Below are 20,000 nucleotides of genomic sequence, written 5' to 3'. Positions count from 1 at the left end.
ATGTTGGAATTAAATCTGAAGATATTTCTATCTATAAAGATTGAAACATTCGCAATTTATTTTATTCATAATTATTACATTTTATATTTCACTTCTTCTGTCACTCACGACTATTTATTGATTGTACCAAATCACTCCAGAAAAAAGGTCATCAATGGAGTTTCTGCTCTTTTTGATCCATTTCAGTAAAGGTTTAGCAATCTTCATTATGTTATTTATTTATATAATATAATTATATATTCATTAACCGTTAACCAAACTCTTAATCCTTTCCTTTTGCTAGAATTTTGATATCTTATTTTTTAGTTTAATCTGGCATAAAATGAATAAGCTACTTCTTAAACCAGTTCACGTGTAATAAATATTTTCCTTAGATGTTGACTTATTATATACAATCATCATCATCATCATCCATTTTGTTCATGTTTCTGTAACAGGACGCCAATGCATCCCTACCCAAAGCTGGTGGTAAAGTGTGGATAAAGAAAAGATTATGTCGATTTGCCAACAAGTCAGTCAAGGTAACATGGCGGTCATTACACGTTTCAAACCATTCGGTTACTTATTTTTAAAAAAATTGAACTTTTATATAGCGCAATATCCACTTAACGTGCGCAAAGCGCTTTACAAGGGGTCCCTGGTTAACAGCATTTAACATGTAGGACGAGACATGACGTCTGTTAGGCGATATTACAATTTTTCGGACAAAGATAACGCTGTTAACGGCCAGGTACTCATTTTACACCTGAGTACGGTGAGAGAATGTGAGTAAAGAGTCTTTTCCAAGGACTCAACTATGCGTCGAGCGAGGCTCGAACCCAGGACCTTCCGATCCGAGTGCATACCACTAGACCACATAGCCGCACTTATAACACAAGTTTAATGGCGAGATCGATCAAATCATGCTTTCTTCTTTTATTTATAGGGTTATAACCAAGAAGCTAACCGTTTTCCCCAAAAGCACATTAACAGTGATGAGATTCTCTCTTCATTGATATTCAATTTGCAGATATTACTCCAGCTCTCTCGAAACCGGTACTTTAACCGTGTTGGAAATTGCGATAGCTCAATGGGTGCAGTTGAGATTGTGTCTGCCCATTCTGTCCACCCAGTTGTGTTTACTGTGCGTGATATTGCTGAAAGTACTTTTCGATAGACTAGCATCCTACCCAAATGGTAGTAAACAATTAATGCTGTCATTTAAATCTTAACAATGTGGATACTGAGATAATATTATCCGCTTCTGTTCGTCTCGTGGTTCTTGAAAGGAACACAGTTTAACCATGTTAGAGTAAGATCGAACCCCACCTGTACACTTTTTTCAAGGGTTAGTTCCATGTATAGAATTGGTCTAGCGGTGCCGTGTAAATGATCTATTAAAATTAGAATATTATTTCACATCTCTCCCTCCCCCCCTCTCTCTCTCTCTCTCTCTCTCTCTCTCTCTCTCTCTCTCTCTTTCTCCAAATCACCTGAACCCTCAAATAGATTCAAGCTTACGTCTATCCTCAATGCTTTTTGTAATTCCAAATGTTGTTTTTCTCGAGTAAGATTCACTAACAATCCGACAGCACCTATATATCTAAATCAATGGAATAGTATTCGGCTTTGCAAAATTCTCAGATGAAGTCATGAAACAAATGACATGTACTGAAAATTATTTTGATATCATTTAGACCGACAGCTCTATTTCATCCATTGATGATTATCTTTGAAAGACATTGATTCATCTTAACCTTTTCTTCTTTAGGTAAAAGACCATGAGCACATTCATTATCATATGGTGTCTGAACTTCCCAACTTTGATGACGTCAGGAGGAGAAAGGTTATCATGCACCATTTGATGGCTGGGTCTCTACAAAGCTCAAAGAGCAATAGCCCCACTAAGAAACAACGCCTTCCTGCTTTTCTAGAGAGATCATCATCTAAACAGGAGAATGTCACTATATAACAAATATCATTAGTAGATTTGGAGCGCGAGTTGGGAAGGCAAACATTCTAAGATTTTCCTGATCGAAAACGAAGCGAAAATAAACCGAGGGGAGCATTAGGGTTTTCATCGGCAAGAGCTTTTAATTTAAAATAAAAGAAAGGAATATCAAAGAGGCTCACCAAACAAAAAAAAAGAATGGGGAAGAGAAGAAGGAGAAAATTGAAAGATGAACAGACTCGCTTTTAAACCGGTAGGATGCTGATGCGAGTCTTTTTCTGGACGGCACAAGTTGAGTCCTTGAAATAGGTTCTTCACTTACATTCTGTCAGCATATTCAGAGGTAAAATATGTACCTGGGCGGTAACAGCGATGTTTCTGTGTAAAAAGAGAAATGGATGTCCTAGCTCCTCATAGCGTCTTGTGTTGCTGTTGGCATGGAATTCCTTTAACTCGCTGTGAGCATATTTGTGACCCATCGTCTCAAAACGCTATTATGTCGGAATGAACCATATGCCTAAAAGTCGAAATAGATGTTAAACTTGTAAAAAAGATAAATTGTTGGAATTAGCACCCTTCAGTATGGTATCCATTCTCCTCCATAAAACATATAAACTCAACACAAGTCTGACATGTCTGGCTATGAATTCAATTTTTAACATCTTAACCAACCCGACTCAATACCGTTTTGAGGCGAAGAGTCACATTTAGTTGATAATAATGCCTTTACGTTGAAGTTCAAGTTTTTTCAAGGAGGATGCAAAGATGTAATCAGGACCAGGCCAGTATCGAAAAACTTAAATGTTTATGTTCAAAATTGTATTTTGTAAGAAGGAGAATATAGGGTGGCCATAAAGTCTTTCCTTGCTTAATCACACCTTTAACAGAAAACCGTTGTATAGTCTTTTAAACGTAAACTTATGAACACATTCATGCTTTGTATTTGGTTTACCATTTTCTTTTACTCAATGCGCCTCGTTAAGGTTGCCATGACTACCCTCAAGCAAATTCAAATTATTTTCGAGTTTTCCGCGTGTTTTGCAACTTTTATGACGTGATCGATTTAATAACATCATCGTAGCGTTCCAGCATATTTGGTGTGTGAGTAAACATTGTCTCTGATCTGGCCCTACAGGAAATAGTCAAAAGGAGAAATGTCAGGTGACCCAAGAGGCCAGGCAATCGAGTTTATCTCTCCCAATCCATCTGTTTGAGAAAGTATCCTTTAGAAAGTCGTGAACAGCCTGTCTTCAAGGTGGAGGAATCACCCGTAACTCTAAAATTATCCATGTCTGATAATAACAAAGTTAGGGTTCAGTATAAAATTCTAACATATCTAAACAGACATTTACAGTAAACGCTATCTCGGTAAAGAACTTATAACTCAAATATTATATGTGATTCACTGTGTGATTCCGAAATAGAAAAATTTCTTTGAACCAGAAATCTAACCTTTCTAAATTTACTTTGACGTAAAGTAAGGCTTCAATTAATAATCGATAGTAAGAAATAAATTGGAATGACAGATTATCGTTCATTCGTGGTCATGTAATTAGTAATATATATATATATATTATATATATATATATATATATATATATATATATATGATAAGTGCCTATCTTCGCATAAGAAATTGATGTAAGACATGTAATAATGACAACTCGACTTCTACAATATTGAACAAAAATAATATGCTTGACAGGTTTTTTGTTGGATGAAAATTCGGTTATTGTATCTATTGTAATAATATAAAGAAAAGGATGTTGATGTGTTTATTATTCATCGATTTGTAGATAACTCATATTGTAAATAGTATACGACAATCTATGTTGTAAAAATGTTCAAAAGGCTGTGATATGATTAATTTGAATTAAATATATTTAAAACAAGTTGTCACTTGTTTTTTCTTTAAAATGATTAATAAAACTAATAATGATGATGATGATGATGATGATGATGATGATGATGATGATGATGATGATGATGATGATGATGATGCTGCTGATGATGGTGATGGTGATGATGATGATGATGACGATGATGATGATGATGATGATGATGATGATGATGATGATGGTGATGATGATGATGATGATGAATATGATGATGATGATGATGATGATGATGATGATGCTGATGATGATGATGATGATGGTGATGGCGATAATAATAATAATAATAATAATAATAATAATAATAATAATAATAATAATAATAATAATAATAATAATAATGGGGGCGGGGGACGAAGTGGCCGAGTAGTTAAGGCATTGTACTGTGACCCGGAAGGTTCCGGGTTTGACCCCACTTCAGGCACATTCGATTTTTTTCCTTGTGCAAGACTATTAACTCCCAATTTGCTCACTTGGACAAGATGGGTGATTCCTGTTGACATCAGACATCTTGTTTGATGAGTTATCTATATTCCTTCGTGGAATGCCTAGGCGACGATATCTTATGATGTCGTTGCGGAAGGTCATAATTTCGTAAAATAGTAATAATAATAATAGTGATTACAATAATAATAATAATAATAATAATAATAATAATAATAATAATAATAATAATAATAATATAATGATGATAATAATATAATAATATAATAATAATAATAAATAATAATAATAATAATAATATAATAATGATAATAATGATAATAATAATAATAATAATCATCTAATAATAATAATAATAATAATAATAATAATAATAATAATAATAATAATAATAATAATAATCTAATAATAATCATCATCATAATCAACATCATCATCATACTCTTCATCATCAACAACAATAATAACATTAACGATTTTACTATTCTTTTGGTCAAAATGCTCTTCGTATACGCGATATAAAGAAAATGACGAATTTGAAAGGAATTCAGTCTCGACTTTAATTTTTGTAGATACTGCTTTTGTATTAGTTTTCGATGACAAAAGAAGCTGACGTCAATTGTGTACAGACCACGTCACAGGACGTAGGACGTATACTGGTGAGATAAACAACAACCATCGACTTTTTGAGAGACTATCAGAGGTGGACCGAGAGGATTGGAGATTCATGATCGCCCATGCCAGACACAGATCAGACATCGTTTTTGATGATGATGATGATGGTGGTGGTGATAATATGTGTTTATGTATATATCGGTAAAGTCTAAACAATTACCCCACTGCCGAATGAAATCGATTCGAAAGTCAAGACTTTGGGAGAACTCGAGTTGGGATTTGCCGGGGGGGGGGGGGGGCGCAGGAGAGAGATGAATTGGGTGTGGTGGGGGGGGGGGAGGATGAGTGGGGGGGGGGGGGGGGGGTAGGGGGAGTGAAAGGTGGCGGGAAGGGGGGTGGGGAGGGGGGGGGGGCTGTGGATCTTGGCGTTGAGTTGCGTCATTAAAATTTAATTTTTTAATCTATTGCCGTGCCCCCAGGTGGAAGTAAATATTTCATCCCTACATGTTTTAGAAGCTCCATCAGTTAACTTAATGACTTTATGAGATGGTAATGTTGACATTGCTCCCCCCCCCCCCCTTGTGTCAAGTAATTTTCCATGCCACTATTACGCCCCAGGAAAGGAAACGCTGTTATGGTAAACTAATTGAAACAGCATCCTTGTATGATAAAGTCTTTAACCTTTGATGGAACTGTGTCTATTTTTCTTCACACGGAGACTAAAGTCAGAGTACTAATTTTCTGTCAAATTTTCTTCTGAGCAAAATGCTAAAAGAACAATTTGAGAGAATGGAAGACTCACGTTAAGATAATTTTGGAGAGAAAAAAAAAATTCAAAATCCTACCTCTTCGACCATGGCCACGAGACCTTAATCTGTGCTTTTTAGCTTTGTTTACGAGATCTGTGTTTTGTATAAGAAACGAGTTTAAAACGACTACCTAATATTTAACAATATAAACCAATTGGATTCAAAAGTCTGATGTCACGTCGCCCAGCAACGGCGGCCATCGTGGTTCCAAACAAAGAAAATCGGTACTTTTTATTCTTCATGCCGGCTAGAACGTTTCATATGTCTTGTGATCAGAATGTGTAAAAGTAAAAAAAATAATGGTCAGATACGCTTTTATGCTCGTCGGAGAAATATTTCATAAGGGCGTCCGCCATTGTTCAGATAGTTTAGAGCCAGTTACCAAGTTGCCATGCGTCATTACGAGAGAAATGACGTTACGACTGTTGAAGCGTATTGCCTAAAGAAAAACGGTCTCGATGGACTCTTAGATATGTTATTATTTGTTATTAAGGGTTTTATGGGGCTTGCAACACATTTAGGTTATATCAGCGCCAGTAAAAAGGAAGAAATGGGATAGTAAAAAGTTCTAGAATAACAATTAAAGCAGCCAAGAGAAAGTAAGACAAAGGGGAACTGGGAACAAATAGGGATCAGATGTAGATTCCAAGAGCATACCACCAATGTACTTAATTTGAGATCACCTAAAAGTCTCATCCAGACACAAGCACAAAATCCTACAAAGAGGAATACACTCAAATGCTTACATTATACATTTAAAATAACAAATATAACAATACATAACAGAGAGATGATTTACAAGGAAAAGAATATCATCTCCCAAAACAACTATGCATTTGACTGTTTCCATCTCAGCCAGGACTCCGGCGAGGGCCAGAACAAAACCAAGTAATCTCATTCCAAGACAAAGACAGAAAGCATGTTAGAAAACAGATATAAGGGGATAGAAGACGCAGTATGTACCTCCCTGCTCACTATGGGAGGTCAGGAACCCCACCCAGTACTCTTAGATAGGTAGTGTGTAGTGCTTGTCAATGCTCACGTCTCCATGCATATGATAAGGAGGTCATGGAAATCGATTGCCATGCTCTGAGATAAAATAATCGCAGCGTATCCATCCGTAGCCATCGTTAAGTTATAGATAGTATGCAGATGACGTCACTCAGGCCTTTGTTATTGTTTTTGCCATCCGCGTTTGTGAGTTGTTCTCACTAAACTGTATTAACCAGACTATAAAAGTTAATGGTTACACAGAGTTTGTGTGTTGGTCCGTTCTACTTCCGGATGGCAATGTTGTGAACTCCTTGGCCAAGCGCATTCTATCTATAGCCTGACACTGAAACCCAAAAAGACTGGCATTTTGACGTCATTATTTGGTTTTTGCACCGCCTCGTGAGTTGTCGTTAGTAGTGCTCTTGGAAACAAGTGATCCCGTTGGTTGAACTATTGAATACAAATCAATTTGTTTTCTTATGTGGCCAAAGACTGGCATTTTGACGTCATTTTTTGGTCAGTGTCAGGCTACAAGTTAACGATGGCTACGCTATGATCCATCGTTAACTCACGGCTTGACCATAGCCATCGTTATGTTATAGCCTGATACTGAAATCCAAAAAGACTGGCATTTTGACGTCATTATTTGGTTTTTGCACCGCCAGGTGAGTTGTCGTTAGTAGTGCTCTTGGAAACAAGTGGTCCCGTTGGTTGAACTATTGAATACAAATCACGATTTGTTTTCTTTTGTGGCCAAAGACTGGCATTTTGACGTCATTTTTTTGGTCAGTATCAGGCTATAACTTTATGAAGGCCACGGCCTGACACTCAGACCGTAGCCATCGTTAACTTATAATATCCTGACACTGATTTAAAAAAATGACGTCAAAATGCCAGTCTTTGGCCACAAAAGAAAACAAATCGTGAGTTGTATTCAATAGTTCAACCAATGAAATAGCTTGTTTCCTTGCACACAAAAACAAATAATGACGTCAAAATGCCAGTCTTTTTGGGTATCAGTGTCAGGCTATAGATAGTTCGAAGATGACGTCACTCAGGCCTTTGTTATTGTTTTTGCCATCCGCGTTTGTGAGTTGTTCTCACTAAACTGTATTAACCAGACTATAAAAGTTCATGATTACACAGAGTTTGCGTGTTGGTCCGTTATACTTCCGGATGGCAATGTTGTGAACTCCTTGGCCAAGCGCATTCTATCTATAACTTAACGATGGCTAAGCTCGGACCCACCAGGATTTATATTTTGAGTTGCAGCAACTAATGAGTTGTCGTTAGCAGTGCTCATGGATACAAGTGATCCCATTGGTTGAACTTATGAGTTGTTTGTTTTTCTTTTGTGGCCAAATACTTTGGTCCCTGTCAGGGCATGAGTTTACGGAAGCTACGGTCGCAATCTTTGTGGATGAAATAACTTGAGATTTTATAGATAGAACGAAGTTGACGTCACTTGGGTCATTATTATTGTTATTGGTCCCTTATAGATAGTATGCAGATGACGTCACTCAGGCCTTTGTTATTGTTTTTGCCATCCGCGTTTGTGAGTTGTTCTCAGTAAACTGTATTATCCGGACTATAAAAGTTCATGGTTACACAGAGTTTGTGTGTTGGTCCGTTATACTTCCGGATGGCAATATTGTGAACTCCTTGGCCAAGCGCATTCTATCTATACTTCGGGATAGCAATGTTGTGAGCTTCTTGGCCAAGCGCATACTATCTCATCTCATGTAGTTCCATATCTGAAGCAGACGTCGGAGGTCATCTTCCGCCAAGCTGATCTATCTCTTGCCAATTCTATTAAAGCAGCGCCACCTTTCTCAGCTTCATCTGTCCAAGTTCTTATCCCTTTCAAATACGTTATTCTTTGTCTTCCTCTTATTCTTTTTCCATTCATCTTTCCAGTCAAGGCGAGTATTTCCAAACCAGGGTGGCGGATAATGTGTCCTAAAAATTCCATTTGGCGTTTGATGATTTTTGTTATCAGTGATCTTTTTCTGTTTGCCATTTCTAAAATTTCTTCATTTCTTTTCCTTTCCATCCATGACACCCTCATCATTCTTCTGTAAAACCACATTTCCACTGCCTCCAGTCTTTTAACCATGGTCTTGTTTATGGTCCAGCTCTCACAACCATATAGCAGCACAGACAGTACATAGCAATCCAGGACTTTGATTTTTGTTTTCATGCTAATATTCCTGTTTTTCATAATTGTATGCAGCTGGTTGAATGCATTCTTCGCCATACCTATTCTTTTCTTTATTTCACAATCTGATTTTCCATTGGATGTTACATTGAAGCCTAAATATTTGAAACATTCAACTTGTTGTATTGTTTGTCCTCTGCTTGTTATTACACAGGCTGGTGGGTTATTATTTTTAGATACCGTCATACATTCTGTTTTAGATATATTCAGTTCCAGTCCCATATTTTCACTACTCCTGACTACAACATCCAGTAATTCTTGTAGTTCATGTTCAGATTCTGCCAGTAGAACCGTATCATCTGCATACCTCAGATTTGTTACATTCTTTCCTCCAATACACACCCCCTTCTTATGTTCGATATCTCTTAATATCATTTCACTATAGAGGTTGAATAAATCTGGAGACAAAACACACCCCTGCCTAACTCCTCTTCTAATAGGTGTAAAACTGCTTAGTTCGTTGTCAACACGCATTGCTGCTTCTTGTTCCCAGTACAAATTCCGTAATATTCTTAAATCTTTACCATCAATGTCCAAGGATGATAGAATTTTGAATAGTTTTTCGTGTTGTACTTTATCAAAGGCTTTTGAATAGTCGATGAAACACATATACAGATCTTTATTTACTTCAATACATCTTTCCATCAGCATTGATAATGTGAATATTCCATTTCTGGTACCCTTGTCCTCAACAAAACCAAATTGCATCTCCCCAATTTCAGGTCGTATTTTATTTCTTATTCTTAGTAAAATTATCTTCAAAAGAATTTTTGTGAGGTGGCTCATTAGGCTAATAGTTCTGTGTTGTTCACAATCAACTGCCCCTGGCTTTTTTGGTAGTGCTATAAAAATGGATCGTTTCATATCAGTTGGCATTTTTCCTGTGTCATACACTTGATTTAGAAGGTTTGTGATGAATTCAATCCCCCATTCACCCAGGCCAGTCAAGGCTTCAATTGTTATGGCATCAGGTCCTGCAGCTTTTCCATTTTTCATGCTTTTCATGACGTTCCTAACTTCATCTTTCATTATAGAAGGCCCTTCCAGTTCTTTTATCATAGGCATTTCTCCTCGATTATCAAAAAAAAGTTCTTCAATATATTCTGACCATCTGTTTAGAATGCAGTCTTTGTCCATGATGGTGTTTCCACGCTTGTCTTTGATGCATCCACTTTTAGCACCTGATTTAGTTTTGTTTGTCACTTCTTTGATTTTCTGATGGAAGAATTTGCCATTTTTTTCTTTGCAGGACATTATATAGTGACATTGTTCATTTATCCAGTCTTCTTTAGCTTCGTTGCATTTTCTTTTTATCTGCCTGTTCAGAGTCTTGTATTTTTCTTCCTGATTTTTGGCCTTTCTTCTCTCATTCATTAATTCTAATATCTCTGGAGTAATCCATTTCTTCTTCTGCAACTTAAGTGTGGTTGGAACATTTTCTTCTAATGATGCAGCAACACTGTCTTTAAACTGCTCATATTTCTCTTCTATATCTGTTAGTTCTCCAAGCACTTCAAACTTGTTTCTTACTGATAGTTCAAATTTTTCTTGTATCTTCTGTTCCTCCCGGAGAATGTCTAGTTGGTATTTAGGTTTAGCCTTTGCTCTTTTGCAGATTTTCAATTTAACTCGTATGGGGCATAGCACAGGTATATGATCGCTGTTACAGTCAGCCCCCGGCATAGATTTGGCATACAAAACCGAGTTTCGGAAACGTTTGCTGATGAGTATGTAATCTATTTGGTTTCTCACTCCATCTCCAGGACTTTTCCATGTCCACTTCCTTCTATTGTGGTTTGTTGACCAAGTATTTGTGATTGTCAGATCATGTTGACGGCACCATTGAATAAGACGATCACCTCTGTCATTTTTGTCTCCCAGACCATGTGGGCCCACAATATCTTCTATTCTTTCTCGGCCCACCTTGGCATTAAAATCGCCCATGATGAGTTTTATGTCTGAAGACTTAAACTGATGCATTGCTTTATCTATTTGTTGATAGAAATTTTGCATACTATCTATAGAACGGAAAATCAAGTAAACATTCTCAAACCATATAGATAGTATGCGCTTGGCTAAGAAACTCACGACATTGCCACCCGGAAGTGTAATGGATCATCACACAAAACTGTGTGTAACCATGAACGTGTATAGTCAGGTTAATCCAGTTTAGTGAGAATTACTCATAAACGCGGATGGCTAAAAACAATAACAAAGACCTGAGTTATGTCATTTTCGTTCTATCTATACAAGGGCCCTTTGCAAAACACACACACACACACACACAAGCACACGCACATACACATACACACACATACACACACTACAGAGAGAGAGGGAGATATATAGATAGAGAGAGAGAGAGAGAGAGAGAGAGAGGGAGAGAGAGAGAGAGAGAGAGAGAGAGAGAGAGAGAGAGAGAGAGAGAGAGAGAGAGAGCGCAACATTTTGGACAAAATTTAGATCTGAAAAAGTGTTTATGAAACAATGAATGCCACTCAAAGTAAGAAAGAAATATACAAGAAAAAATCCATCCCAAAAATCAGGCTTCCCCGACAGGCGATCGGACTTCAGACCCCCTGATTACCCGTAATTTATATCTCAATCTATATTACTATTCACCTATATATATATATATATATAATATATATATATATATATATATATATATATATATATATATAAGTGTTTGCGCGTACTTGTAGGTACGAGAGTGCCAGTGGGAATTGGATGATGTCACGTCGCCCAGAAACGACGGCCATCGTGGTTCTAAACAAAGAAAATCAGTACTTTTTATTCTTCATGCTGGCCAGAACTTTTCTTGAATGTGTAAAAGTCAAAACATGGTAAGATTTATGGTGTTTTTTTTTCATATGGATACGCTTTTATGCTCGTCGGAGAAATATTTCATAAGGGCGTCCGCTATTGTTCCGATAGTTTAGAGCCAGTTACTTAATTGTCCATTTAAAAAAAAGTTTGTATCTCAGGTAATACATATATCTCAGAGTGGTTATATAGCAATAATTAGACGATTTTTCACATTTTACAACATATGTAAGTTTCATGCTTTCTACCCAAATTAGCACAATTCAAGCGTTTTGGGGAAATAATCCCCCCTCCTCCTTCTACAACCCATGACAGAAAATTAAATCTCTTTCTATTACGTATTCTATTACTATCTGTCCTGGTAGCGAGTTGCGTGCAGTTTAATTTTCTGAGGCCCAATAATACGATTCAACAGTCATGACGTCACTTCCCTCGTATTGACGCATGGTAACTTAGTAACTGGTCTAAACTGTCGGACCAATGGCGGACGCCCTTAAGAAATATTTCTCCGACGAGCATAAAAGCGTATCCAGAAGAAAAAAAAAACATTATAAATCTGATCATGTTTTGACTTTTTAGACATTCTGATCACAAGACATGAAAAGTTCTAGCCAGCATGAAGAATAAAAAGGACCGATTTTCTTTTTTAGAACCCGCCGTTGCTGGGCGACGTGACATCAGACTATCGAATCCAATTCTTTTCACATTATTTTTCACTCCACTTCATAAAAATAGTTCAGGCCTTTGTTATTGTTTTTGCCATCCGCGTTTGTGAGTTGTTCTCACTAAACTGTATTAACCTGACTATAAACGTTCATGGTTACACAGAGTTTGTGTGTTGGTCCGTTATACTTCCGGATGGCAATGTTGTGAACTCCTTGGCCAAGCGCATTCTATCTATAATTTTTTTCTCATGACTGATAATTTGATTTCAGATTGGTTAATAAAAAACATTCAAACGGAAGATCAAAAAACCCAGAAAGTCACCGACAATCAAATCAACAATGGGGATGATATATATTCCCTTTCCATGTGCTCGGGGTCATTGGTCACATTGCAAAATGTGCTCAAAGTGACCTACATAGTGAGAAGTATAGATAGAATGCGCTTGGCCAAGGAGTTCACAACATTGCCATCCGGAAGTATAACGGACCAACACACAAACTCTGTGTAACCATGAACTTTTATAGTCTGGTTAATACTGTTTAGTGAGAACAACTCACAAACGCGGATGGCAAAAACAATAACAAAGGCCTGAGTGACGTCATCTGCATACTATCTATAGATCGCTCCCATTATCTATTCCACACCTCAATTGTTTGTTTATTTTTTGTGTTTTATTAGGGGGTGTGTGTGTTGTTTTTTTTCTTTTTGTTTTTGTTTGTCATTTTTCTATATTTTCATTTCCTGAGCCGCTGCATTCCTTAGGAGCAGCATCATTAATAATAAATAATAAATTGATCTTTATATAGACGTCTAGAGCAATATCCACTAAATGTGCTCAAAGCGCTTTACAAGTGTCCCTGGTCAACAACAACATTTAACATGTAGGACTGGACATGACGCCTGTCAGGCGATATTACAATTTTTCGGACAAAGACATCGCTGTTAACGTCCAGGTATTCATTTTACACCTGAGTACGGTGAGAGAATATGAGTAAAGAGCCTTTTCTAAGGACCCAACTATGCGCCGAGCGCGAGGCTCGAACCCAGGACCTTCCAATCCGAAAGCGAGTGTCAAACTACTAGACTACACAGCCGCACCATTAGTCGTCTACATAGGCGATCGACATTCATTTATTGCGCACGGTAGATGGATTATCAATCGATGTGAAGAAAGCTTCCAAGCAAGTGTGAGTTGACCTTCGCGTGACTAGACTTGTAAAATCTTGGACAACTGACTTGCGTATCCTTTGACGAAAAACGTTAAATCATCTCAACATCAGATATAACCTGTGTGGTGCGGCTGTGTGGTCTAGTGGTATGACACTCGCTTTCGGATCGGAAGGTCCTGGGTTCGAGCCTCGCGCTCGGTGCATAGTTGAGTCCTTGGAAAAGGCTCTTTACTCACATTCTCTCACCGTACTCGGGTGTAAAATGAGTACCTGGCCGTTAAGAGCGTTGTTTTTGTCCGAAAAATTGTAATATCGCCTAACAGGCGGCATGTCCGACCTAAATGTTAAATTTTGCTGTTGACCAGGTTCCCTTGTAAAGCGCTTTGAGCACATTTAGTGGATACTGCCCTATATAAAGATCAATTTTTAAAAATGGTAGCACGGCTGACCAATAATCGAGAAGTCTGAGGTTCGATCCCCAGTCCAGGCAGGCTGCTGTTTTGGGGGGGGGGGGGAGATAGTATTTTATTTTTTTCTTGTAATTTTCTTTTCACTTTGTCTGGCGCTGTTTCATACAAACCTTTATGGTTATGTGTCTAGTGGTATGCCACTTACCTTTGGATCGGAAGGTCCTGGGTTCGAGTTCCACTCTGAGCGGCGCATAGTTGAATTTTTGTAAAAGCTTCTTTACTCACATACTCTCACCGTACTGAGGTGCAAAATGAGTGCCTGGCCGTTAACAGCGTTATTTCCGTCGGAAAGAAAAATAGTAATATCGCCAAACAATCGTCATGTTTCGTCCTACATGTTAATTGTTGCTGTTGGCTAGAGATCAATTGTAAAGCGCTTTGAGGACATTTAATGGTTATTGTGCTATAGATAGTTCGAATATGACGTTACTCAGGTCTTTGCTATTGTTTTTGCCATCCGCGTTTATGAATAATGCTCACTGAACTGTATTAACCTGACTATAAACGTTCATGGATACACACAGTTATGTGCGTTGGTCCGTTATACTTCCGGATTGCAGTGTTATGAGCTTCTTAGCCAAGCGCATACTATCTATAGAGAAGCTCATGTTAGTTTGTTTGTTTGTTTGTTTGTTTGACCTGTTCGGATATCTGACATACAACATGGTACCAGTATATGCTCCCTAATTTTGACAGACTACAAATGACTATAAATCCAACCCGCTTTATATTATGTCCACCCGATCTCTTTCCTTCACATAATAAATAACGATTTTTTCATCACAATCACAGACCGTCATTCATTATTGTCGACAGAAAGTTGATTTTCAGATGATCACGCGCTGCCTACCTCATTGGGAGGATGAAATAAAAATAAAAACACGACACGGGATAACAACTAACAGACACCAACAACTAACAACAACTAACAACAATTCCGGTCGGTCAATTTGCTCACTTGTCTCTAGATCAGCGAAAAGTTCGCTCACCACTTCACGCGGGATGTAACCCTCACTTTCTCTCCCCGTCAAGTGAGTGACAAGATGGTATTTAGTACAAGGCTGGTGCTGTCTGCATGCAATGATGGGAGATTTTGGTGCCCGTGCCGCTGCATGCTGCTCACCACGATACACTCTTTCTCTATCTGTGTTTGTTATTATTTCTATTTATCTGTCGTGATTAAATTAAGGTGTGAAGCGCAAGCGGTACTTGCGCTAAAAATCTGCCTAAACTCATCAAGCGCGAGATAAATATTAATGTGCTTAGTTAGTTATAGAATCTCATTGGGATTTGTGTATTGAATGAAACGCTTCTGTATAAGATAGAGTACCTACTGCAATTTTAAAAAGCAAAGGTGAGTATTTACAAGTTTATATTGTGGTTGTTGTCGCTTGTTGAGAAAAGTAATTTTCGTATTCACTCACTCAACCCTAACACCGACTATATCCGTAGTATACTCGGGGTTACTTTTACCCAATGCCTATTTATTACACTTTTATGAGACAAATTATAGGCGTAGTATCGAAAGTTAATTATTTAAATTTTTTACATGTTAATGGCAGTTGAATAAAACTATCTATGCACATGCTCATAATAATTTTTTTTTTTTTTCAATTTGAAAAAGTAGCAAAATCTCTAGGATTGAGTGAGTTAAGAAGAGGCATAACAATCACTTTAGTGCCCATCTGTGCTTTTAACAAAATGTTGGATACTATCCTATTAACTTTTTTTTGTTTTTCGTTTTGGCAATACAACTTTCATCTCAAATACTTGTGATTAAAATGACAAAAGAATCAAATCCAAGCAGAACAATAGCGGACGCTTTCGGATAGCTTTGATAAATTGCAAACCTTCTGATGAACGTTGAATGCTAGAAAATGTAAAGGTTGCTGCTCGAAGCTTGAAGAAATAAATAACAATGTGAAATTGAATGTAACCCGAAACCTGAAACGTCAATTTTATCTGTTTTCGTAATTAAATTGCAGCTTACATTCAATTTCACATTGTTATTTATTAGTAGCTAGAAAAACAAGACATTACAAAATTATGATACATGTCGTTAGCTCATAATTCACCCAACCCTAACACCGACAATATCCGTAGTTTACCCGGGTTACTTCTACCCCATGCCTATTTATTACATTTTTCTGAGACAAATTACAGGCGTAGTATCAAAGCTAATGTTTTTAGTTTTTACATGTTAATGTCAGTTGAATAAAACTATCTATGTACATGCTCATTTTTAATACATTTGTTTTCGAATTTTGAAAAGTAGCAAAAGTCTCTAGGATTGAGTGAGTGAATTGATCTGTCAACCCTCCTTCAGTCAGACTCTAGCAGCGCATGTCGATTTTTCCACATCTAAATACCTAGATATTAAATGTAATTTGATTATAGCCCTTTATCGAAGTGTCTTCTTCATGATTCCTTGTTTACAATAAACAACACTCATTGCCTTGACTTAAATAGTGTGAAACAATGAATTGGATTCAATAGTCCGATGTCACGTCGCCCAGCAACGGCGCCATCGTGGTTCTAAACAATGAAAATCGGTACTTTTTATTCTTCATGCTGACTAGAACTTTTCACATGTCTTGTGATCAGAATGTGTCAAAGTCAAAACATGATCAGATTTATAATGTTTTTTTCTCTGGATACACTTTTACGCTCGCCGGAGAAGTATCTCACAAGGGCGCCCGCCATTGTTCCGATAGTTTAGAGCCAGTTACTAAGTTACCATGCGTCAATACGAGGGAAGTGAAGTTAAGACTGTTCAAGCGTATTGATGTTGATCTATTGAATCGATAAACGTCCTATTGAGATATAGATACAGCGTTCTTCTATCCATTCATCAGTTTGATAAAGTTAAAAGTTATCACAAAATGTTCCTCACAGAATGTGTTGATGTCATAGTACTAGATAATAAACTTATACTCATTTCATATCTATTTTAATACTACTGATTGTAGTTTTTTGTATATGTTTTGTTCTTTGGTTGTTTTTTTTTCTATATATGATAATCAGACTATATGTTTTTCATAGGAGTTTACAAGCTGTGAACCTCACATGTGCTGGTTGAATCTATTTCTTATTGATGACATACGTTGCGTAAAATGCTCACCAGTCCCGTTCGCCAAACCTATCGTAAAAACACATAATACTATGTGCAATCTTATAAGTTCATAATCAGATTGAGAGAATTTTATTGAGAACTAATCACCCAACTGACAAGCCTAAAGCAATGACCTTGAGCTGGGTGACGTCAAATTATTTCGTTCTATCCTTTGCTAACTATAGATAGTTCGAAGATGACGTCACTAGGGTCTTTGTTTTTGTTTTTTTGCCATCCGCGTTTATGAGTAATGCTCACTGAACTTTATTTCCGACTATAAACGTTCATGGATACACACAGTTTTGTGTGTTGGTCCGTTATACTTCCGGATGGCAATGTTATGAGCTTCTTAGCCAAGCGCATACTATCTATAGAATAGTCCCTGAGCCGCATAATTAAGTTATTGACACTAATAATCCGGTTAAAATCCTTGTAATTGATGTGTCCACTATATCTCTACTAAAACACGATTTGATTAGTAGTTATTGAATAGAATGCTTCGAAAGATATGTTTGTCGGGTTTATTGTGATATGTTTATTTGGATATCTCACCCATTTGAGAATAGAGCTGGAACCAGAAACCCACTAACACCATTCCAAATAGGTACATACACAATGTAATGCTTAGGATGTTAAAAGGTCAATTTCATTGACCTCTATGGGTTGTCAGTGCTTGTTAATGTCAAATGTCAATATCCTTAACTCACTCAACCCTGACGCCGACTATATCGGTAGTTTACCCGTATTACTTTTACCCCATGCCTATTTATAACATTTTTTCTGAGACAAATTATAGGCATAGTATCAAAGCTAATGTTTTTATTTTTTGCATGTTAATGATAGTCGAATAAAACTATGTATATGCTCATTTTTAATACATTTTTTCAAATTTTGAAAATAGCAAAAATCTCCAGGATTGAGTGAGTTAAATTAAGGCGAGGGTTATGTATATCTAACGATTCATCTCCCAGCTGGAATAAAGTTATCATTGAATTGAAATAAAATGCTAAAATCTTGAAATAATATGTTCGTATTTCATTCCAATTCTTCCTTGAGGCGAGAAGGATCATGGAAGGCGGTCATTGTACATTATGTTTTATTTTGATTGCGTTTCAGAAACTAATTGTGAATATTCTGTTCAACTTATTATGCATACTCATTCCACCAGCAGGCATGCTATGCTCTTAATCGTATTTATCTTGTGTAAGCTCAATTTGTGTCCAAGATCTATAATGGTCAAGGTGATGGCCAGAGATCATCCCAGGTAGAGATCCGTATCTGCTCCAGAGTTAAAAGGGATAAGTAAGTCAGTAGACGTTAAAACTGTAAATTGCGCAATTCAACGTTCATATTTTTTCTAAACATAAAAGCCGCTATTTAAAAAAAAAAGAAAAGTAGCGTGATAGTTGCTACATGTATGTCTATATTTATCTATTCAAGGCTTATTTATCTATAAAGCTCCGTGACAACTTCCTTCATTATTCACGTAGAAGCGGATATCCTAACGAATAGAGGGAAATAAATATTGGAATGGAAACTCGTCGAGCATCGCAAATGGGATGCTATCGCCAATTAATTCCGTCTTCGATATCTTGTAAAATTCACTCACGATAAATTTTCCTTTCGTTTTGATTAATTTGATTTTGTAATATTATCGTCCATTTATGATCCCTTCCGTCAGTCTAGTGGTATGTGGGAATGGTTTAGATGAACATAATTGTGTTCGAAGTCAATATGATAGGATTGCGGCTATGTGGTCTAGTGGTATGACACTCGCTTTCGGATCGGAAGGTCCTGAGTTCGAGCCTCGCGCTCGGCGCATAGTTGAGTCCTTGGAAAAGGCTCCTTACTCACATTCTCTCACCGTACTCAGGTGTAAAAGGAGTACCTGGCCGTTAACAGCGTTGTCTTTGTTCGAAAAACTGTAATATCTTGTTCCCTCTTGGCGTATGGAGTGAGCTCTCTCTTAACGGGGCTATCGAGAACCCCAAAAGTAAAAAAAAAATAAAATAAAATAGAAAAGCAAATATTAAAATCATTTCCAATAAAAGTAACACCTTAGATAACTAATAGTCGAGGATCTACCACTTTGTATGTAAGCAACATAATTAAAAACAAGTTACATTTTTGGAAACAGCATAAATACCAACGATCAAGTTTTATCAACACCTCCGTGGCACCGGGTATTCTGTGAAGAGTCGTCAGATCAAACGTATCTCTTCCATTTGTTTTATTACCTATCGTAAATCAATTTTAATACTAGACTACCTAGATACTGACTTGTTTTGATTCTATTTTCGTTTGCACATTAGCGTGAGGATTGGAAATAGAATTCTACTATTTACGACTTTTGCCAAAATGTAAATGTATTTTTAATTTCAATTTTATTTTAACATAAGAATTTACTAAATTGAAAATAATCATCAAAAGGAAAATATTTCGTCCATGATGTGAAAGGCACATAGAGTCAAGTCACACAATATACATAATTTTAACATTTTTTGGGGTATAATATCGCATCTTTCTTGCAATAATTTTCAATGTAACGTTTGTTCGTTTATCTAAACTATTCCATTCAAAATAAGTTAAAGATTTAAATCTCAAAATTATTTAAAGACATCAAAACCAGTATAATTTAGTGATTTGAAATTTAGTCATTATTTCTTAGGAGTAGGTGATGATTAATATGGACAGCGCATTTTTGTTTCCAAATCTTAATGACTAGAATGTATCACTTGTTAAGGAAGGAAGATCATTCTTGTATAAAGCATTAAATGGGTGTCTGGTTCTCTTTAGATCTGGTGAATGCATAAGTGACTTGGAAAATTTGTTACTTGTTTGTTTTGTTTATTT

The 20,000-nt window shown here is 36.8% G+C and overlaps 2 protein-coding genes across 7 annotated transcripts in view; both read left to right on the top strand.

Moving 5' to 3' along the window:
- Window positions 1-2,126, top strand: part of LOC144966151 (uncharacterized) — a 73,368-nt gene extending 71,242 nt beyond the window's left edge. For all 5 annotated transcript variants that reach the window (XM_078902273.1, XM_078902276.1, XM_078902274.1 and 2 more), the window contains 2 exons: window positions 438-521; window positions 1,751-2,126. In XM_078902273.1, coding sequence (XP_078758399.1) covers window positions 438-521; window positions 1,751-1,951 — 285 coding nt within the window. In that variant the 3' untranslated portion in view covers window positions 1,952-2,126. The remainder of the gene's footprint in view (window positions 1-437; window positions 522-1,750) is intronic.
- Window positions 2,127-15,130: 13,004 nt separating this feature from the next.
- LOC144966149 (calcitonin gene-related peptide type 1 receptor-like) overlaps window positions 15,131-20,000 on the top strand; it is a 230,998-nt gene continuing 226,128 nt past the window's right edge. For both annotated transcript variants that reach the window (XM_078902272.1, XM_078902271.1), the window contains exon 1: window positions 15,131-15,389. The gene's annotated coding sequence lies outside the window, so the exon portion shown is untranslated. The remainder of the gene's footprint in view (window positions 15,390-20,000) is intronic.

This window comes from Berghia stephanieae, chromosome 2 (assembly GCF_034508935.2).
Source record: "Berghia stephanieae isolate SIO BIC M18660-M18661 chromosome 2, UCSD_Bste_1.3, whole genome shotgun sequence".
Classification (NCBI taxonomy): domain Eukaryota; kingdom Metazoa; phylum Mollusca; class Gastropoda; order Nudibranchia; family Aeolidiidae; genus Berghia; species Berghia stephanieae.
Note: the sequence above shows the minus strand (reverse complement) of the source record. Positions and strands in the feature narration are given on the sequence as shown.